The following is an 18,830-nucleotide window of genomic DNA, read 5'->3' as shown; positions in this document are numbered from 1 at the left end:
AATAAAGTATTATATGTAAAGACCAATAGTTACTCTTTAAACTTGTTTCCAACAGTACATATGGTTGCATATTATCTTGAGCCTTGTTGCACCAGTACATCCATTCTTCAGTAAATAAATTATCCCTTTGCCTGTGTTCTCTTAAATGCAGTGGTTGGTTTAACCATTATAGTATTCATTCATAAGCTTTTATCTAGACATACAAATTAGAATATGCAATTCTATGCAAACCAATGTTGTCTTTCATCTTAATTTTTGTTTATGTATATTCTCTTTGGGGACAATATGCAAGTGGCTACTCTAGACAGCTTGATCACACACCATTGACCCCACTGACCACACCTCCATGACCTGCTAGCCGCCCTGGCAAGTCTAGTGGGCAACTGCTGCCACTGGTATCAGTTTAGCTTTTCGGCCTATACATTTTCAGTCTCCATTGGCAAGTAAACAACAATAACCCGAGCAGTTCACCTTAGAGGTCATCAGTGTTGTGGTTCTATAGTCTATTCAGGGAAAGCCAGTGGCTCACAGGCTAAGGATGTTTTTCTTACAAAACAAAATCAGGTGACACGATGCAATAGACTATTCACCCAGCCATAGCTGCACATGATAAAAATGGCAATATAAAAATGTCAGTAGTGTCCTCAAAATTCTTTCAGGGAAAATATCAGAATATTGTACTTTCATCACGTGTGTGCTTTAGCAAGAACATTACACCACAGGAAAACTGAGAAGGAATGCCACCTTTTGAGGATTCTAAGTTGGTCTTTCTATGAGAAACAACGTTCATGTGCCCTTGAAGACATCTGGAAGGAAAATATACAGATAGAGAACCAAGAACTAGCAGGCCTTGGTTGGAATTAATGGCTAAATAGAGCAGAATACAGAGCTGATCACTAGCGGATGACCTAGTTTTATGAATTAGACCACTACTGCAAGAAAACTGGAACTTCTAACAATGATTCAGCTAAAGCAGACACTGGCTAGTGCAAACTTTGTAAACTCGGATGCAGCTAGACAATACTTGTGTCACCATTGCAAACAAAATGTTCTTGCTTTTTTGAGCACTTGTGCTGCTAACCCAAGTGTGCTTTCTTTTTTTATTACTGTACTGCAATGTGCCTTAAATCAGGAATTGACAGCACTCACTAATACAATATGAAATTAGAAAAGTGGAATTAAAATTATATTTGAAGAGATATAAATAATGTCCTATATACACATAAATGTTTCTTTTATTTCATTGAACTAAACTAAAAAAATAAAAAAAAGATGTTCACTTGATAAACTGGTGATGTCTCGCACCAGCAGATTTTCTAATACAGAGATAACTGGAAGGATTATCCATACTTTATTTGTACTGATCTACTGCTGATTACAATTCTGCAATTACTTCTCATCTTTATTTTTTCTAGGCCTCGGTTTCATAGACTGTGAACTCTCTGGAGATTTTGAAGCATCCGTTTTCAGTTACCAGAGCTTTCACCTGGGTGATTGCAGTTGGCAAGCAAAATGGAGCCACCGAAAATAAAGAGGTAACAGGGACCTAAGGAAACCAGAAGTTGTGCTGGTTGTGCGAGTCTATCAGTCAAGTCTTCAGAGGAAAGGGAAAGATGGATCTGGCCTGCACAAACTCCTCTAACAGGTTCTAGTAAGGGTAAGGATTGTAGGGATAAGTACCATAAGATTTAAAATCTCACAGTCTTGCACTACACAAGGATGTTTCAGGAAGGGAGCAAGGGGATGGGGGGGGGGAGACACATTTTCTCCTTCCCAGTTTCCAAAGCTACTCCACCACTTGGAAATGAAGGACTCAAGTTTCGGGCTCTCTCTCTCAGCAGACCTCACTTCCCAAATCTGCTCCAGGGGTTGACAGACTCTTCCCAAAAAATGCTGAGGGGGTGGGGAGGAAATCCTATTTTATCGTATGCAAGTACAGCAGGTCCATGATCTCATGTGGGTTACATGGCTCAAGTGGGAGCATGAGACGTGCATCCCGGTTTTGCGACTTAAGATGTTGGAAGGTATGGAACAGTATGGAAGGGTGCTTTGAAAAAAGGAAAGTGCCGTGCATAGGATCAGACTTCATATATAAAGCTAGGGCAATGGCTTAGGGGGCAGGCCTTAATATTCTTGCTCGCTATTCCTTAGCTGGCACAAGGCCTACTGAAGTAAATGCAGCTTTCCCCTGCAGAAAAGTTTGGGAGTTGGAGCCAGCTAAACATAGGGACAGTGGTACCTCAGGTTAAGTACTTAATTCATTCCGGAGGTCCGTAACCTGAAACTGTTCTTAACCTGTAGCACCACTTTAGCTTATGGGGCCTCCTGCTGCTGCCGTGCCGCCGGAGCCCAATTTCTGTTCTCATCCTGAAGCAAAGTTCTTAACCTGAGGCACTATTTCTGGGTTAGCGGAGTCTGTAACCTGAAGCGTATGTAACCTGAAGCGTATGTAACCCGAGGTACCACTGTATTACCTATGAGCTGAATTGGCAGATATTCCATTAGTAACAACTGCAGGTAGAGGTTGTTTTCCACTTGTGGTTGTGAATTTTAATTTTCTGTTGTGACTATTTCAGAAGCTGGTTATGAAGGAGATGCACTATGCTGCTTTCTCAATAGGTGTTATGTTGATATTGTTCTATAACGGGTGGGGAACCTGTAACCCTTCACATCTTGTTTCGACTCTGACTCTCATCAGCTTCAACCAGTATGGCCAGTGGTCAGACATGATGGGTGCTATAGTCCTGCACTCATTGGAGGGGCACAGACATAAAAACAAACATTATCAAACATTATCAATGCCAGTTATACTAGAAAATAATTACATTTAAATTATAACAAATACTGTTAGAGCATAATAAAAATGTAAGTTACCAAATAAATAGGGCAAATGGGGGAATAGGTCTATGATCTTTTTCTGTGACATAAAATATATAAAACAACATACTGCAGCAACTCAGCATCTTTATAGGCTTTGTGATATTTTGAAGTCTGGGTGGGGTTTGAGCATGCAAATGGTTTGGATCACACAGTGCAGAGTTTTCTTTGCCAATATTTTATCATGATCTCTTGCACCTGCATTTAATTTACTTCCTTGTGTACTATTTGCCTGGTATGCCAAGAGTGTTAGGAAACCAGCAGTTTGTACTTTCCATTGCACACTCCATTTATGAAATATGTGGCTTTGCATTGTAGAATGAGTTTAATGGCAGTAATTAGCTGGCAGTGATGACACAGAAACCACTCGTGCTTTCCTGCTGCACCCAACACATACACACAAAGGTTTTCAAAGATAAAGCATCTAGGTTGGAGGAAAAAAATGAAATGACAGCACAAAGTGTGCCTCACCAGAATAAAACATCACAGCAAGGTCTGTGGCTTACACACATGCATACTGGACCCAACATTTTGCTCCAAGATGAACAGGTTAATCTTTTCTCCAAAGCCTTCTTTGTTTCTTAATCTTAAAAGCTAAAAAAGCCTTTCCCCAAAATTAAAAGTTTTTTTTCTTAAGGAAATAAGTCCATGCATTCCTCTCCTCCCAATAATCCACTTATTTGATTTAGATGGTATGGCATTGCTTCATCTAAAAATGAACTCGGTGCCACTGTGCTGAAGAAATGGAGCCAAAACAAGAGGGAGGAACCAGCCTATTCAGGTGAAGCCTGAGGTTTAGAAGCATCTCTGTGTGTGTGCACGCACACAGATACACAATCAAAAACATACTGAAACATGCTGCAATATTTTGTTGCAGGTCTCACTGGTATTTTCTGTTTTTAATTCTAGAGCCTATGGGATAGGACAGGTGAAAAGCCTTCCCTCTGCTCTTTCCCTCTAATACTACTAATAAATACGAAATAAATAAACAGAACACTGCTGAGCTCAGAATGAATTAGCAACATCACTGTGTGCCTGAAATCCTTGTGCACAAAGTTCCCATAAAAGGAAGATGGTTTGAGTCTTCTCCCCACTCTATCTTCTGCTCCAACACACACACATGGTCTTTAGAAATACAGTGGCTAAACCTTCCTTCACTGATGTAAAACTGGAAAAAGTATATGGTTAAATTGGCCTGGACCTACCAGTCATGCCACTTGGTAAATGTGGAATACGCTTGGTTGCCAAGTTGTCCTTGGTAACACAAAAGGTACCGAAGTTATTTTTCCATGTTCCCTAAGAAACTGAGAGTCCAAAATCATTCTGGACAGAGGTGACATTTCCTGTAATTCTTTGTGGCGATGTTTTCCAAACATGCCCCAGCATGGCCAGATCATGTCCTGGAAAACATTTGCTTTGAAACTGACGCTTCATGGCATTATTTAGCTGATTTTGGAATGATAGGAAAATGCCCTTTAATATGTCCAAAATGAGTGTGCAACTTCACTATGCATACCTGGGACAAAGAAAGTGCCTTCAAGTGCTTTTTGTGTGTGTTTGTGTGTGAAAAAAGACAACAGGCCTAAGAAAGATCAAGGCCAGAAACTGGCACCTCTGCCCGATAAGGAATCACTCATCTGAAAATCTGCTTTGCTCATCAGACCTCCACAGCTATTCCCTGAGGAGACTGGATAACCTGTACTTGGCACCACTTGAACAAACATCAAGATTAAGAAAGGGCTGAGGAGAGACTAGAGACGGCAGAGTCAGGGTGTGGCTACTCCCACACACATACACGTCTGCTTCTGTCAAAAAAACAGGCAAGCACCCCCCATTCAGTCCTGCAGATGACACATTAAGATTTCACATCAGAGCTAGCTTACCAGCCAATGCAAAATGCAAGGGTCCCCTACCACACAGAATATTCAGGGAGAGTAGTTGATGCAAAATGGGGTAGGGGGTTAACTACTTTCTATAGATTAATTAGTCGAAAGAGCAAAGTGTAGTCAACAGGAATGGAATAAGAGCTTCACTCAAATTATTTCCTGTTATACGTACGTAGCAATTAGTCATTTAGACAATCTGTTTTATGTGGACACTTGGCAACAGGAAGAGGTGAGGCATACAACTCTGGAAACAATGTTGACAGATTGAAGAGCTTGAAATCCTGATTCGGGAGCCTCAGAGTTCCTTTTTGTTTCTTCAGAACTCTTATAGGGATTTACGTAAGGTGTGGACTCCTAACTGTAGCCTCCATCTCACACTTTGTTTCCTAAGAGCACCACAGCCTTCACCTCAGAAAGGTTGCCTCAGAGACGACCACAATGGTCACATTTAACAGGAATTCCCCTACACCTAAGCTAGTGTGAGGACGTGGAACATTTATCACCAAGCCCCACTGTTCTCTTGCAAACAAACCAGCAAACATTTGTGCCCCACTTCCCCAAGGCAATGCCAGAAGAGAGAAGCAGCCCACAACCCACTTAGGCATAACAGGAAAGAAGCCCCTTCCCTCACCATCTGTTGCTGGTGTTATAGATCACAGGAGGCACACCTGTGGCCCTCAGTATGTTGCTGCCCTATTTAGTTATATTTTATTTAACCAATGTCCAAGTACAATAAATTAAAGTTTAACAAAAGACCTCCAAGCTGCTTACAACGAACAGCATGAAATATTCATTAAAAATGCCACTAAGAAACTAGCATTCAAAACTAGCTGCATAAAAATATATGTAACAGAAAATAGAATAAGTAATTCTAAAACACTTGTCAAAATTGCATGCTAAAGTTCCGTGTCTGGGTAAGCTTGCAGGAGGCAAAAAACAAGACAGTGGAGGCACCTGCCTAATATCAGTGGGCAGGAACTTCTGAAATATCGGTGCTACCACACTAAAGGACAGATTTCTTGCAAGTGCAGAACACACATTATGTGGAACTTGAAGAAGTGCCAGTTTCATAGATCCAAATGGTCAAATGGGTGCCTATGGGCCGAGGCAATCCTTCAAGCAAACTGTCCCAAAGTGGTTCAGGGCTTTATACAGCAATAGTAACACCCTGAGTTCGGCCCAGACTACAACTCCCACCACCCCCAACTATTGGCCATGCTGTCTGTGACTGATGGGAGTTAGAGCTCCATCTTATACTGTAGTGGCACATCTGAAAGGCCGCAGGTCCCCCAGAGGCTGGTGCGGCAGGTGGTGCAATGATACAATAGAGCCCGCCACCCCTGGTTGGAGCAAAACCAGCAGTACAACAAAGGACACGGATTCCTCTCCAGCATTCCAGCACACTATCCATCTCCCATTGCTACTTTTGTACTCAGCACCTCCCAAGTGGAAAATTAGGTGATCCATTTTGGAAGGAAGAGTGCAACAAAATGTCCTTATTCCTAACTATCTATTAAGATAGCTCCAGCACAAGTCACGTAGCTCTCGTAACAAATGATGCTATTTATATTTTAAAACAATGATGCCAAAATCAAATCAGTGTAGATTTCCTTTTATTATATTTCTGAATTTTGCATCCAGCATTATTTTTTCATCTCTCTCTCTCTCTCTCTTATAAGGCTTTTAAAAATCAGTACAACACAGAAAGTTCCTTTTCACAAAGGCAAAAAAGTGGGAGGAAATAATGCCAGCAAAATTATGTGTGTGCCTTAAAACAGTCTCATTAAAGGTAGTTCAAATAGCTTTAAGTAGTAAGCAAATATTTTGCCCTGTTACTGATGTTTATTGAATCATGGCCACCAAACATGAGGCAAAGCTGTTGAAGTGAAATTCTCAATGACTAATTCCAAATTAAATAGGGTTTTCAATTAACAAAAAGGTTGGGAGCAACCATTTTTACCTTTAGCTCTTGCTTAAGAAAATGCTAAACTACTGTGGTTGCTGGCTGCATTAAAAGAATAAGAGTTGGAAGGGGCTTTGAAGTCCCACTGCTCGATGCAGGAAATACAGAGAATCCCCAAGATATGGTTGTCTGCCTTCTGCTTGAAGATCACAGCAAGGGACAGAACACCAACTCTAGGAAATTGGTTCCATTGCTGAACTGCTCTTACTGCTTCGTTTAATAAAGAAGGAGCCAAGAAAGATCAAATGCTTATATTTCCATATTGTAAAGGGTTCAAGGTATAACCCAGAAAAATAAATTGTAACATGAAGGGCTAAAAGCTGTGTCTGTGCTCCCCATCAGCTGTCACTAGACACACACGCTGAAAATGAGGAGTCAATGAAACTTCCCTCGAACTGGCTCTATAACAATTTTATATTTTGATCCATAAACTGTTGCATGTTTGTTGAAACAGTGCCTGCCAATTCTACTGGTTTCCTAATAAAGCATGTGGCTGACCTATAAGAAGTGGGAGATGCACCCAAATTCTGCCATTACATCAGAAAATTGTCAACTATTTGGCTCTGTGATTTATTTTTACCATCACAGCTGGAGGCATTGCTTGGATTTAGCGTCTCATGCAGACATCAAAATCCCTTTGGACATGTCGACTGCAGATCTAGTGTACTTGAGGCAGAACTGAGAGGAGATCAATGAACATTACCAGTTACATTGTCTATGAGAAAAGCAGCATATACTACAGAAGATGAGCTTCTGGTATGGCCCAGTTCTAATTGAAGTTAAAGATTATTACAGTGGTACCTCGGGTTAAGAACTTAATTCGTTCTGGAGGTCCATTCTTAACCTGAAACTGTTCTTAACCTGAGGTACCAGTTTAGCTAATGGGGCCTCCCACTGCCGCCTCGCCGCCAGAGCACGATTTGTGTTCTCATCCTGAAGCAAAGTTCTTAACCCGAGGTACTATTTCTGGGTTAGCGGAGTCTGTAACCTGAAGCGTCTGTAACCTGAAGCATCTGTAACCCAAGGTACCACTGTATATCTTTCTCTTGGGCATGTGGCTTTTGCATCTCTTTTCAACAACATGAGTTCCTGCCATGCTAGCTACTTTAAGAAACTAGTCAACACCCTCAATGCTGTTTGTAAAAGCTCTGCATCTGCTTTAGGTATATTCAGAGCATACGCCAGTGTCTGGATATATACTGCAGAATGTGTTCAGTGCTTCAACCCCTAGTGTACGGATAAGATGGGAGCCAAATGCTCCAAAACATTAAACCCCACAGGGGTTCAACAAACTCTCCCTCCTAGCTGTTAAACCTCAGAAATAGATGCTGCCTTTATAGGGACTCTTCCTTAAGAATTGTGCATCATAACTCTGAGCCTCAGGTTGCCTCCAAGTTACCAATGCTCCTTTAGTAAAACAACAGAATAAATTCGTGCAGGAAGGTCTTTTTTACCACTATTAATACTGAACATTCATAATACAAAATCCTAAAGCTAGCCAAATTCCACTACTGACATGAATGGACCAACTCTGGGAAAGGCAGCTTGAGAACAGCAGCCAATATTTTCCTTTTAATCTCTAAGAGAAGAATTAGGGTGCAGCATTGCATTAAATACTTGCTTCAATTCATCCTTTGGCTACAGAACATATTTTTTAAAAGCAAAAAACCCATAGTTTCACTGCCTAAACATTATGTTGAACCAGCTTCTCTTTGTGACCCTCCCACCCACTACATTTGTATCCCTTTTGACTGGAGAAATATAATATTGGCTGTCTGGAAGGATAAAAGAAATATTCTGTTCCATAACAGCAACAATTTATTTGCACATGATTCAAGGGCTACTCAAGCAAGGCATACAAAATTGTTCTTGCTCAAGGCAGAATTTATAGCAATACGTTTTTCATCTTCTATGCTTTTTCCTGCAAAACAAAAATCAGGGACACTCTTCTCTTGGCGGTAATTATACCAATTTCAACATTTTTAAAACTCAGAGGATTCTTGCCCTTTAAGAAAAGGGGGGGAAATGATGTAGGGCACTGTGACTTGACAAATATTTGATGAAGATTGATGTTTTTTAATAGTGTATCAAGTGGTATCTGAGGCCTTTTCAGATATCTACATTAACTATTCACCAGGAAAGGCTGAAACCCTCTGCCTGTTTACTTGAGAGCAAGCTCCATTGAGCTTAGCAGCACATACAACAGAGTAAAAATGCATATGATTAAGCAGAAATTAGTTTTTTATTGTTTCCCCCTACAAAACTGGTTTTCCCTTAGCAAAACCAGTGTTGTGATGATGGAGAGACAGCAAATTAATGCGAATGAGAAATATGTATACAGATACTTTTTCTTCAAATATAACTGTGTTATGATAAATAAGTGTGTGTGTGTGTGTGTGTGTGTGTGTGTGAGAGAGAGAGAGAGAGAGAGAGAGAGAGAGAGAGAGAGAGAGAGAGAGATTGCCAATGAATGCTACTAGGAAATATACACACACATTTTCTCCAAATAAAGCTGATAAAAAGTTGTTTCCACCACTTTTTTAAGGGACATGCTTCAGTAATTGTCATCAAGCAATGCTAGTGTGAAAGTGACAGAAGGGTTGAAATAAAACAAAGCCTGAAAGGGGAAACAGCCCCTTTTCAGACAAACTGAAAGCCTAAGAAAGCTAATGATAGTACTCTAATAGAAACACAATATTAAATGAACGCCAATAACTTGGTTAGGGTTATAAAGCCTAAAAGCAACTAAAATAGCTGCAGAAAGGAGGAAAGCCCAAAGCATATTATTTTTTTTATTCAAAAAATGGCAAAAAAATCTCAAATATTTCAATCGAACTCAAATGTGTGAAGTTTTCATAGATTTATCAAAAAAAAATTAATAGGGAACATGAGAACATAATAGAAATATTGGAAGATATGGCATTTATATTTATATGTGGGGCGAATGCATGTGGGCTTAAAATGGAGAGGGGGCCCATATACAAACCCCCACCCAATATCCATACAGTTCCACTCCAGATTTTCGTGTATTCATCTTATATGTCTAAAGAAGAATTCTAAGCGTGTTTGGTCGACCACACTCAAAATTCCTCCTCAGGCTTTGTGCTGAATAGTGCTAAAGAGGTTCTACAAAAGTGTCTGGTTTGCCTAGTCTTCTCTTTAAAGCAAGTTGACATAACTGGCAGGGCCAAAAGAAAAGTTTTCCCATGACTTATAAAGCAGTAGATATAAGTCACTCTTTCCCATTTGCCTCAGTCCATGCTCTGGGCAAAGATGGCCTGTCACAGAACTTATCTTGTTATCATTCCAATTCTAGACTTTCACAACAACTTCTCAAGGTCATCCATATCTATGGATATGCCAGCTTTATCTATATATCTCCCCCCCCTGCTGAAATCCAAATAGACAATTAGTTCTCACAACATCCTGCCTATATTAGACTGGTTGGGCACAGATGAATGGTGGGAGGAACCAGCTGGGGAACCCCCAAGAGAAGAAAGGCTCAAAACCTGGGGAGTGGTGGTGGGACAATGATGAGTGATCAGAGGGAGAAGACTCAGAAGAGGAGGTGTTGGAAGCTGAGGAGGTCACAAGGCTTAGTGAGCTGGGAAGGACAGTGGCAGAAATAAGTCCAGAAGCTGAAGCAGGAGGGTGGGAGGAGAGAGGCCAAGAGGCAGAGATGAGTCAGGTTGGTAAAGAGTCATGGTGCCTTCCCCTCCTGCTGCAACAAGCTCGCCTCCTCCATTGTCTCTCAGAACCAGAAGGGACATGAAAAGGGCGGATGAAAGATTGGCAATGCACAGATACAGTCTCTGATTGCTTGGAAAATACCCTGGATAGGAGGGAACTTTGGCAGCTGTGGGGAGGCGGAAACCTTCAGTCTCAGCAACTGCTTCATGGGGGCAAGACCTACCTGAGATGACTTGCTGTGCTCATTAGGCCTGACACTCCTGTGCAGAACATGTTTTTGCTAATAAGGAGTTAACTCTAACTTGTATAGTGTGATTTACTGCTGGCTCGCTGCTGACACTGCCTGTTCAGACTGAGGAGACTAGAAAGCCAGCCAAGTGTGGTCTCTCTCTCCAGTCCCTAGATGTCCCATGTGGCAGTGTATTTCTTGACTTCCCACTGACTCTAATCCAAATCCAAATCTGTAACGATGCATTTGTCTTGACCCTTTGAACAAGTAGGAACAAAACTATCTAATCAGAAGTAGCTTGGCAGTTGGAAATTCATTGTGGTTGTCAGCACTGAACCTATCTGGGCAAGTTTCAACAATGGTTGGTTAATCTGGGCCAAGGAAGAAGGCATTGGAAGAGATGACGAACATTACAAAGCAAAAAAAAAAATAATGCCAATGGGATTTGCTCTTTTTCACTGGAACTGACAAAGAAAATTGCACAGGGGATGCTATGGTCAGCAAGGTAAGATTAGGTTCCCTTGGAAACAGGACACTTTAGCAAATAAAGACCATATCAGTGTAGCTTGAACGGGAAAAGTTTTAAAGAAAAGTAGTCATAAACAAGCTTCTTAGACTTCTATATATTGTTTGGCTAATTGATTTGGTATTATTTTTTTCTTGTTTGATTCTTCACATAAAACATAAATAGAATAGACTGTTTCTGTCACTTAATTTTTTTACTTTGAAGCCTGCACCTTCCATCTGAGGCAAAAGAATCATAATAATTCAAAAACACTTTGTATTTCCCCCTCACTCTCATCTCAGATGACTTCCCTGTCTGGAAGCTTGAGAAATGTCTCTCCCAATACAGTTGCTCAGCTCCCATTAATACTAATGAGGGTAATGCCTGTGAATGGTGGGAACAGATTCTTTGTTTGTAAAGTACCAGCTTTTGTTATAGAATAGTTGGGCCTAAAGTTTTAATTGGGTCTGGAGGTCATTGCCCAGTCATATAAGAAACTAATGAACACAATGCAGTACTACATCTTTCAGAACTGCCAGCCCTCCAAGAGAATCCAGCCAAACCTCAAACATCATAAGGCTGTATAACACACACACACACACACACACACACACACACACGGATGGCAGCTTGTGTGCCAGTACAGTATGAACTTTTGTTGATTGCAGCAGAAGAATACCAATTAAATAGTGATTGCCCAATTATTATTGTTTCTTTTTTAAATACTATACTGTGAAGTTTTAAACATTACACTACACTTCCTCTTAAACACTACACAGACTAGGAATGAATGTATCACTTCACTTTTATGTATTACTGTTAAAATAAGTGAGATTCAAAATAAGATAGCCTTGAAATACTCAGCAATGCAAAACCCAGGTTTGGAGCAAGCAGGCAAATTTTAGTTCATACCTGTGAATAAATGGAACTTGATTATCAAGCATCACTAAACGTAAAGTTTGAATATACCAGATGTGTCACTGAGCTGATTTTTCAAAACACTAGAATGCTTTGCTTGGAATCTGGAATCCTAGTCCGTTGTCTCAATTAAGTACATCTGGTTTAGACCGGAGTGAAGATGGGTGATTTACTAACTTCTACAATATTTGAGATGAGACTGAGGTCACCTGGAGTTTTGACATGCAGGGCACACACAGAGCTCATCAGCTGAGCGCTATATTGTGTAACATAAAGCAGATCAACTGCCAACCATATGGAATTTAAAGAAAAGCGCATGAGAAATTAGGAAATGGATTTCTCAGCTTGCAAAAAAAAACACAACCCAGTTTTTGCTTGTAACAAACACTGAATCAGCTCCAAGTAGGAATGAGGGAGAACCACGCAGCAAAATTTGGAGAAGTGAAAATTCTGAAAGATTAATGTGTTTCGGTTTGTGTATTGCTTTTGAAAGTGCAGATTAGTTAGATTTGCCTTTAAAAGCAAACTGAATTAAATTTCTCCAGCCAAATAATGTGTACAAAAATGCACATCCTATGGTAAAGTATGCATAAAAATGCATATATTACTGAAAATGACAGATTCCCCCATCCCTAGCTCCGAGAGCCCTGTTGCATTTCCCGCCAGCATTATAACGTGCAATAAAAAATTAGAGGCTTTCTCCTTACTCACCCATAATTCCACAAGAAAAGAGAGTGGGTCCTTGACTCATCTTCTTTGGAGTGTGCTGAAAACAATCAGAAAAGCTATTCACTGAGGTTTTAAGAATTATGCTGAAATACAGGGTCATGTCCAAATGCCATTCAAGGACTGAGTAATGCCAAGAGCACAGATCTATGAAAAGGTGTAGACTGAGTCAAACATACAAATTAAGCAAAAGGGCAGCAAGCTTAAAAAGGATGCTGTGCCTGTATTGCTCTTTTGCAGCTTTTCTTCGTAAGTCTTCCTTCTAACAGTTTTTCAAAACTGAATGGAAGGCTAAACCAAAGAATGGGGTCAGGTTACTATTTTGTGAATGTTCTAATCCAAGATCAAAGACTCAGCTAAAGTTTTGAATTGTTCTTTCAAATTACTCTTCAGGATTAGAAAAATAAGAATGGTGGAACATGTAAACTAAACAGTGATCTCCACTACCAAAACATCTCCAGATTGCTTTCACAGAATTTCTCTTGTTCTTAATGGGGCAAAAGTTAATAATATTATTAGAAGACAAACAATTTCAGCAATTTCTCAGATATTGTTTAAAGTCTTCCTTTTAAAAGTCTTCTCCTTTGTCAATATCATCACCTCATGACTCTTCTTTAAAAAGAAGAAGAGCAGAAACAAATTGCAGTTTGGTATCCAATAACACAACATGTTAGTAATGTCCATGAAATTCAAAGTACTTGATCTCTGTTCTGCTTTTCTATTTTTTCCCCTAGCAGACCAATCTTGCTTTGCAAAAAGATAATTATTTAAGGTGGTATTCAGCAAAATATCTGCACGCCCACAAGGATTGCCACTAGTGCAATGGGACACCCCCCAGCACACCCCCTCCACTGTCCCCCAACCCCACTCTGGAGAGTTGGAGAAAATTCCAGAGTAGATTTAGGTAGCACACAGGGAGAGGAGTGCGAAGCAATGCTCCATTACGCAAGGAGAAATCCTTGCGCTGGCAGAACCTTAGCTTTGGCACTATGTTGAATGCAACCCACAAACCATTATAAGTAACAAAGCATATTCCCTGCCCTGCAATCAAGCAAGTATTTCTACAGTTTATAAGTTTCAGCAACAACTTTTGCTTTTTTTCTTTGTATGGAGTCTTACACATTCTAATACTTAGGCTGCAACCCTGTGCACACTTACACAAAGGGCTGAACTCAGTCCAATCCTACTCAGGAATAATTTCTACTATCAACTACCAGAGTTCTGGAGTGCAAGATTTTAAACACATGCTGGAGCATGTGTTGAAATGTGATAATAAGAGGAGTTGTAACTTAGCGAACGAGCAATGCCATCCCAACTCCCTCCTCAGCTGGTTTTGCCTTCATCTCCCCTGCCCAATTTTTCTTTCTTTCTTTCTTTCTTTCTTTCTTTCTTTCTTTCTTTCTTTCTTTCTGCTCCTGCTTCTTTTTCTTTCCATCTTTTGGGACGCTCACATTTGTCTCTGACCTGCACTGCTACTCAGTTGTGATCATTGTTCCTCTCCTCTGTACAACCACATTAATTCTTGGCACTTTCTTTCCAGGCCTGTTAAGCATAGCAGCCGTTACTTCATCCATTATCAAGCAGTACATTGATTTCTAGGCATGCAAATAGGACTGAGATGGGGTTAGGGATTGCTAACGGTGGTTGATATCACAAAGATAACAAATAAAGTGTGCATGCACACGAAAGCTCATACCAAGAACTAACTTAGTTGGTCTTTAAGGTGCTACTGGAAGGAATTTTTTTATTATAACAAATAAAATCGCCTTAAAGCAGGGAAAATGGTGCCATTTACCAAATGTCAAAACAAAGCCTATGACCTTCCTTGCCCTCTTGGATTTAATTCAATGCCTCTCCTGCTTATGCCTACTAGTAAAATATTTCCTATTAAAACTTTCCCCATTCTCCCAACTTTCTGAAACAACCTGCTACAAATGACACTTACACATTTATATTTATCAAGTTCTACTTCATCTATAAAGTTAAGTATGAAACTATAATGGCATACAAAAGAAGGGAGAATGTCACTGGGATGGTTTTGTCTTGAACATTTGATGACTTTAAAAAAAACCCAGCTCAATAGGTAGCAGTTAAATTAAGCTATTATTGATTACATCTAAATAAGAAAGCCTTTTTATACACATAAATGTATGAATACCTCATATCTATTCACTTACATATATTATTCCTTATGTTTACAGTGTGTGCGTTTTGTCTTTGTAGAATTGTACTGTATTTATAACATTTAGATGTGTGAGGAAAGAGTATTTTGGCAGTATGGGTGGTATTTGCTAGTCCTAACCAGAATAGTCCCTTTGAATTTAATGGACATGACTAAGTTAGGTTCCTTAGTTTCAATAGGTCTACTTTGAGTAGGATTTAGTTGACTACCACCATCCAAATATAAAATGATTATTTAGAAGACTAGTTTTAGATCCAAGGAGGGGAAAGAGTAAGTAGGAAGAATGTTTTGAAACTACATTTCTCCCCATTTTAACTGTAATTGCCATTTCATAAGGGTTGGGTCTTATAGTAAACTAGGAAGAAAGGAGTAAATTATCTGTAACTACAACTGTTTTTCTTAGGATAAGCAAAAAGTTTAATTTCTCTATTTCCGCTCTTCCTAAAGCCTTCCTTTGTGAATGGAAAGATGGAGTTCTTTTGATCCAAGTGTGCTTTGCTCCAATTCTCATGAGATTATCTGCACTAGTAACCAGTTCTGGGACAACGAGTAACCAAAATACAGTGGTACCTCGGGTTAAGTACTTAATTCATTCCGGAGGTCCATTCTTAACCTGAAACTGTTCTTAACTGAAGCACCACTTTAGCTAATGGGGCCTCCTGCTGCCACCGCGCCGCTGGAGCACGGTTTCTGTTCTCATCCTGAAGCAAAGTTCTTAACCCGAGGTACTATTTCTGGGTTAGCGGAGTCTGTAACCTGAAGCGTCTGTAACCTGAAGTGTATGTAGCCCGAAGTACCACTGTATTAAGCAAATGGTTTACAAAATGCCAAGAAAAGTCAAAATTGGCACTAAGGCCACAATTCTATAGTCAGAACAGTTTGGGAAAGACACATCATAATTCTGTTTGCATTATTATAAACACTGTCAGCATTTTGGAAGACACCATGATGTCTTCTGGCGGTTCCCTCGCTACAAGAAGCCAAGTTACAGGGAACCAGGCAGAGGGCCTTCTCGGTAGTGGCACCCGCCCTGTGGAACACCCTCCCACCAGATGTCAAAGAGAAAAATAACTACCAAACTTTTAGAAGACATCTGAAGGCAGCCCTGTTTAGGGAAGCTTTTAATGTTTAATAGGTTATTGTATTTTAGTGTTCTGTTGGAAGCCACCCAGAGTGGCTGGGGAAACCCAGCCAGATGGGCTGGGTATAAATAATAAATTCTTATTCTTATAGTATAGAAATGAAATTAACAACAACTGTTGTTTCAACAGGTAACTGTTAAGTCTGAATGCAGTCATATCATGAACATCTCTGGGAATACTGTCAAATTTAAATGTGATGCTAAGCAGGCCAGAAGAGCTTACCCATGTGACATTTCATAAACTAAGTGACTCAATTAAAGTAAGTCCTCGGTACCTACTCTTGCACAACTTCCAGACCAAAGATCCCTTATGCACAGCTAATGCGCAGGTAAGCCAACACTGTCCTTTAAAACTCAAGACTCAACATATGCAGCACCAAACAGGTATGTTCTTCTTGTGCACCCATTGGCATAATTACATTGAGCTATAAGGAAAGAGTCCCATTTGTTTTGCCCCAAAGGAGATAGCCCTGCAATCTGAAGAATATAAATGGCTGATAGAGTAAACTAAGCTGCTGGTGTGAAATGAACTCTCTTACCAACTCAGCCCTGCATGATAGAGAATCAGCACCTTTGTTTTCCAGAGTTGTCGTTAAGATCATCACCATGGTAACGAACTCATGCATTGGGGTCCATTCCAGTAGAGGTAAAGGTCAAAACCAGCCATATTAGGCACAGCCTCTGATTCAGTGCATTTTCCCAGAAGAAAGGTTTGGTAGAACCAAATCCCATCTGTTTTGCAAACTGGGCGGCTTGACACAAAATGCTTCAAAGTCTTCAACCTCTGGAAAAAGAAAAAACAAATCAGAAAGATAGTTTGTTACGTTGCTTTTGCAAATCATCGTATCAAATTTAAGTGACGCTCTCCTTGTTCCCAAAAAACAAATCTGGGGAAATCTGGCCTCTTTCCACATACCCAAGAGCACAACAGGATGGCCAGATACTGAAGCTATCCCTGCAAGAAGAACAGGCAAGCTCTTTCCTTCCTATGTGAACTGCATAGGTGCAGGGGGGAGAGTATAGTGAGCAGATAAGGCCTACAATAGGCTGGTGACAATCAGCAAAACCAAGAAGTAGAATGTCAGTGGCAAAGGAACAAGGATGAGGAAATTCTAATTCTGTGACTCCAAACTACCTCCAAGCTGCTAATTTGATGTATTTCAGATTCTCACATTTGGTACAGATTCTCAAGCAACAAGCTGGTTACGAAGAAAAGATATTCTGTTGCATATGTAATTTTTTGCTATAGAATTCTGGCTCTAAGACAATGGATGGCCACCTCACCACAGGGGCCACAAGTAGCTCAAATAACAGGAATTTGTTGCAGGCTATGAAACAGAAAGAGGCCTACACTTCTGTCTGCATCTCCAAGTATAGCCTGAAAGCTACTTTCCAACTCATCAGGAACCAGAAGCAAATCTATCCCAAGGCAAAAAGAAGTGAGGATTGTATTTAGAACTATTATGTCCTACTCTGAACTTGATGTGGCGTATTTGCCCACAAAGTTGGTTTTCACTGCTCTTAACACACTGAGGATGGTGGGAAAGAAAGAATGGCTTAAATATACTCATCGTGCTGAGCCAATGTTGGTTGACTAAATGCGCACATCTGGGAATATGTTCATTGCTCCTACTTTATGTAACAAAAGGTACAGCTGCCTATGGAATTTTTAAAAACTAGCTGACTCTTGGGAACAGGATGAGCAACACACAGCTTAGTATCAGGGAGATTTCTGGTCTGTTGATTCAATGAAAGCCTTGTGCTGCTGTAGCATATTTAGAAAAATAGTTAATCTAGACCTGATGCTGTTGAAGATTTGTGTGGAATGAAGTTTCAATAAAAAGGCTGAATAAATGTTATATAATTCATAGAGTTGTTTGCCTATAGGCCAACATTATTTACTTGAACCCCTGGGCAGCCTTCAAAACATTTCAGATAAAAGTTCAAACAAACAATGAGGCGATATTAACATGAGCTACGTGGTGGGAACCACAGGGGGGTCAGATAGCCAAGACAAGTTTTTGGTTTTTTTGCTTCTGGCAGGCCCACAGCTAGATGCATACCATGCAAAAATGAACAAACTGCAGTAAGAATCTAATTATACAATAATTTCCCAAAGTAATCCCTATAATCCTGTTCAAATATTTTGCTGCATTTTTGTCAATGCTAAAGAGGAGAGAGAGAGAAATAATGAGCCATACGACACTAAACATTTATCCCCTAATGTGCAATTAAAACCAAGTAGTTCGATGTAAGGTCAATGATTTAGAATATGCTGATAAGCATAAGAACTGACTAAGAGCCAATATTGATTCCCTAAATCAGCTTGCAAATCATATTTCTTGTTTATTTGGATTTGAGTTTGCAAGTGGACGCCATTGAAAATGCACACTTAAAGGCCAGCTGGCTAGTAAAGAAAAATTATCTACTATTGTTTTGTCAGAACTAAGTTCACCCAGAGTGCAGAACCTTGGAAGGAAGAAAATCGATACATTTTTCTGAAGATTTACTGTTGGAAAAAGGAAGTGTAATGGAGTCTGATATTATGTGTGTCATACTGGTTGTCTTCAAGTACACTTTGCTAGGAGCTTTCTCATTAATCTCTCAAGAACCTAATGACCTCCTGAGAACTATGAAAACTACAAGCAGAGAAGATGCAACAAAACAAGACGAACACTCGAATCCTAAAAATATGCTTAGCCAAGGGCACAAA

General features: G+C 40.0%; 1 protein-coding gene across 15 annotated transcripts in view; it reads right to left on the bottom strand.

Annotated features, from left to right (window-relative positions):
• The window catches only part of FAM53B (family with sequence similarity 53 member B), a 122,996-nt gene that overhangs the window by 64,854 nt on the left and 39,312 nt on the right, over positions 1-18,830 (bottom strand). For 8 of the 15 annotated variants that reach the window (XR_014526892.1, XR_014526894.1, XR_014526895.1 and 5 more), the window contains 2 exons: positions 16,689-16,901; positions 12,780-12,834 (listed from right to left, as the gene is read on the bottom strand). Coding sequence is in view for 10 of the 15 variants with exons in the window: in XM_083506192.1 (XP_083362318.1) it covers positions 12,780-12,819 (40 nt within the window). In the remaining 5 variants the exon portion in view is untranslated. Of the gene's footprint in view, positions 1-12,779; positions 12,835-16,656; positions 16,902-18,830 lie in introns of all 15 variants that reach the window. The other 7 variants (XR_014526891.1, XR_014526893.1, XM_083506196.1 and 4 more) reach the window with 1 other exon arrangement.

The sequence above is a fragment of the Podarcis liolepis genome (genome assembly GCF_965112155.1).
Source record: "Podarcis liolepis genome assembly, chromosome: 5".
Classification (NCBI taxonomy): Eukaryota; Metazoa; Chordata; class Lepidosauria; order Squamata; family Lacertidae; genus Podarcis; species Podarcis liolepis.
Note: the sequence above shows the minus strand (reverse complement) of the source record. Positions and strands in the feature narration are given on the sequence as shown.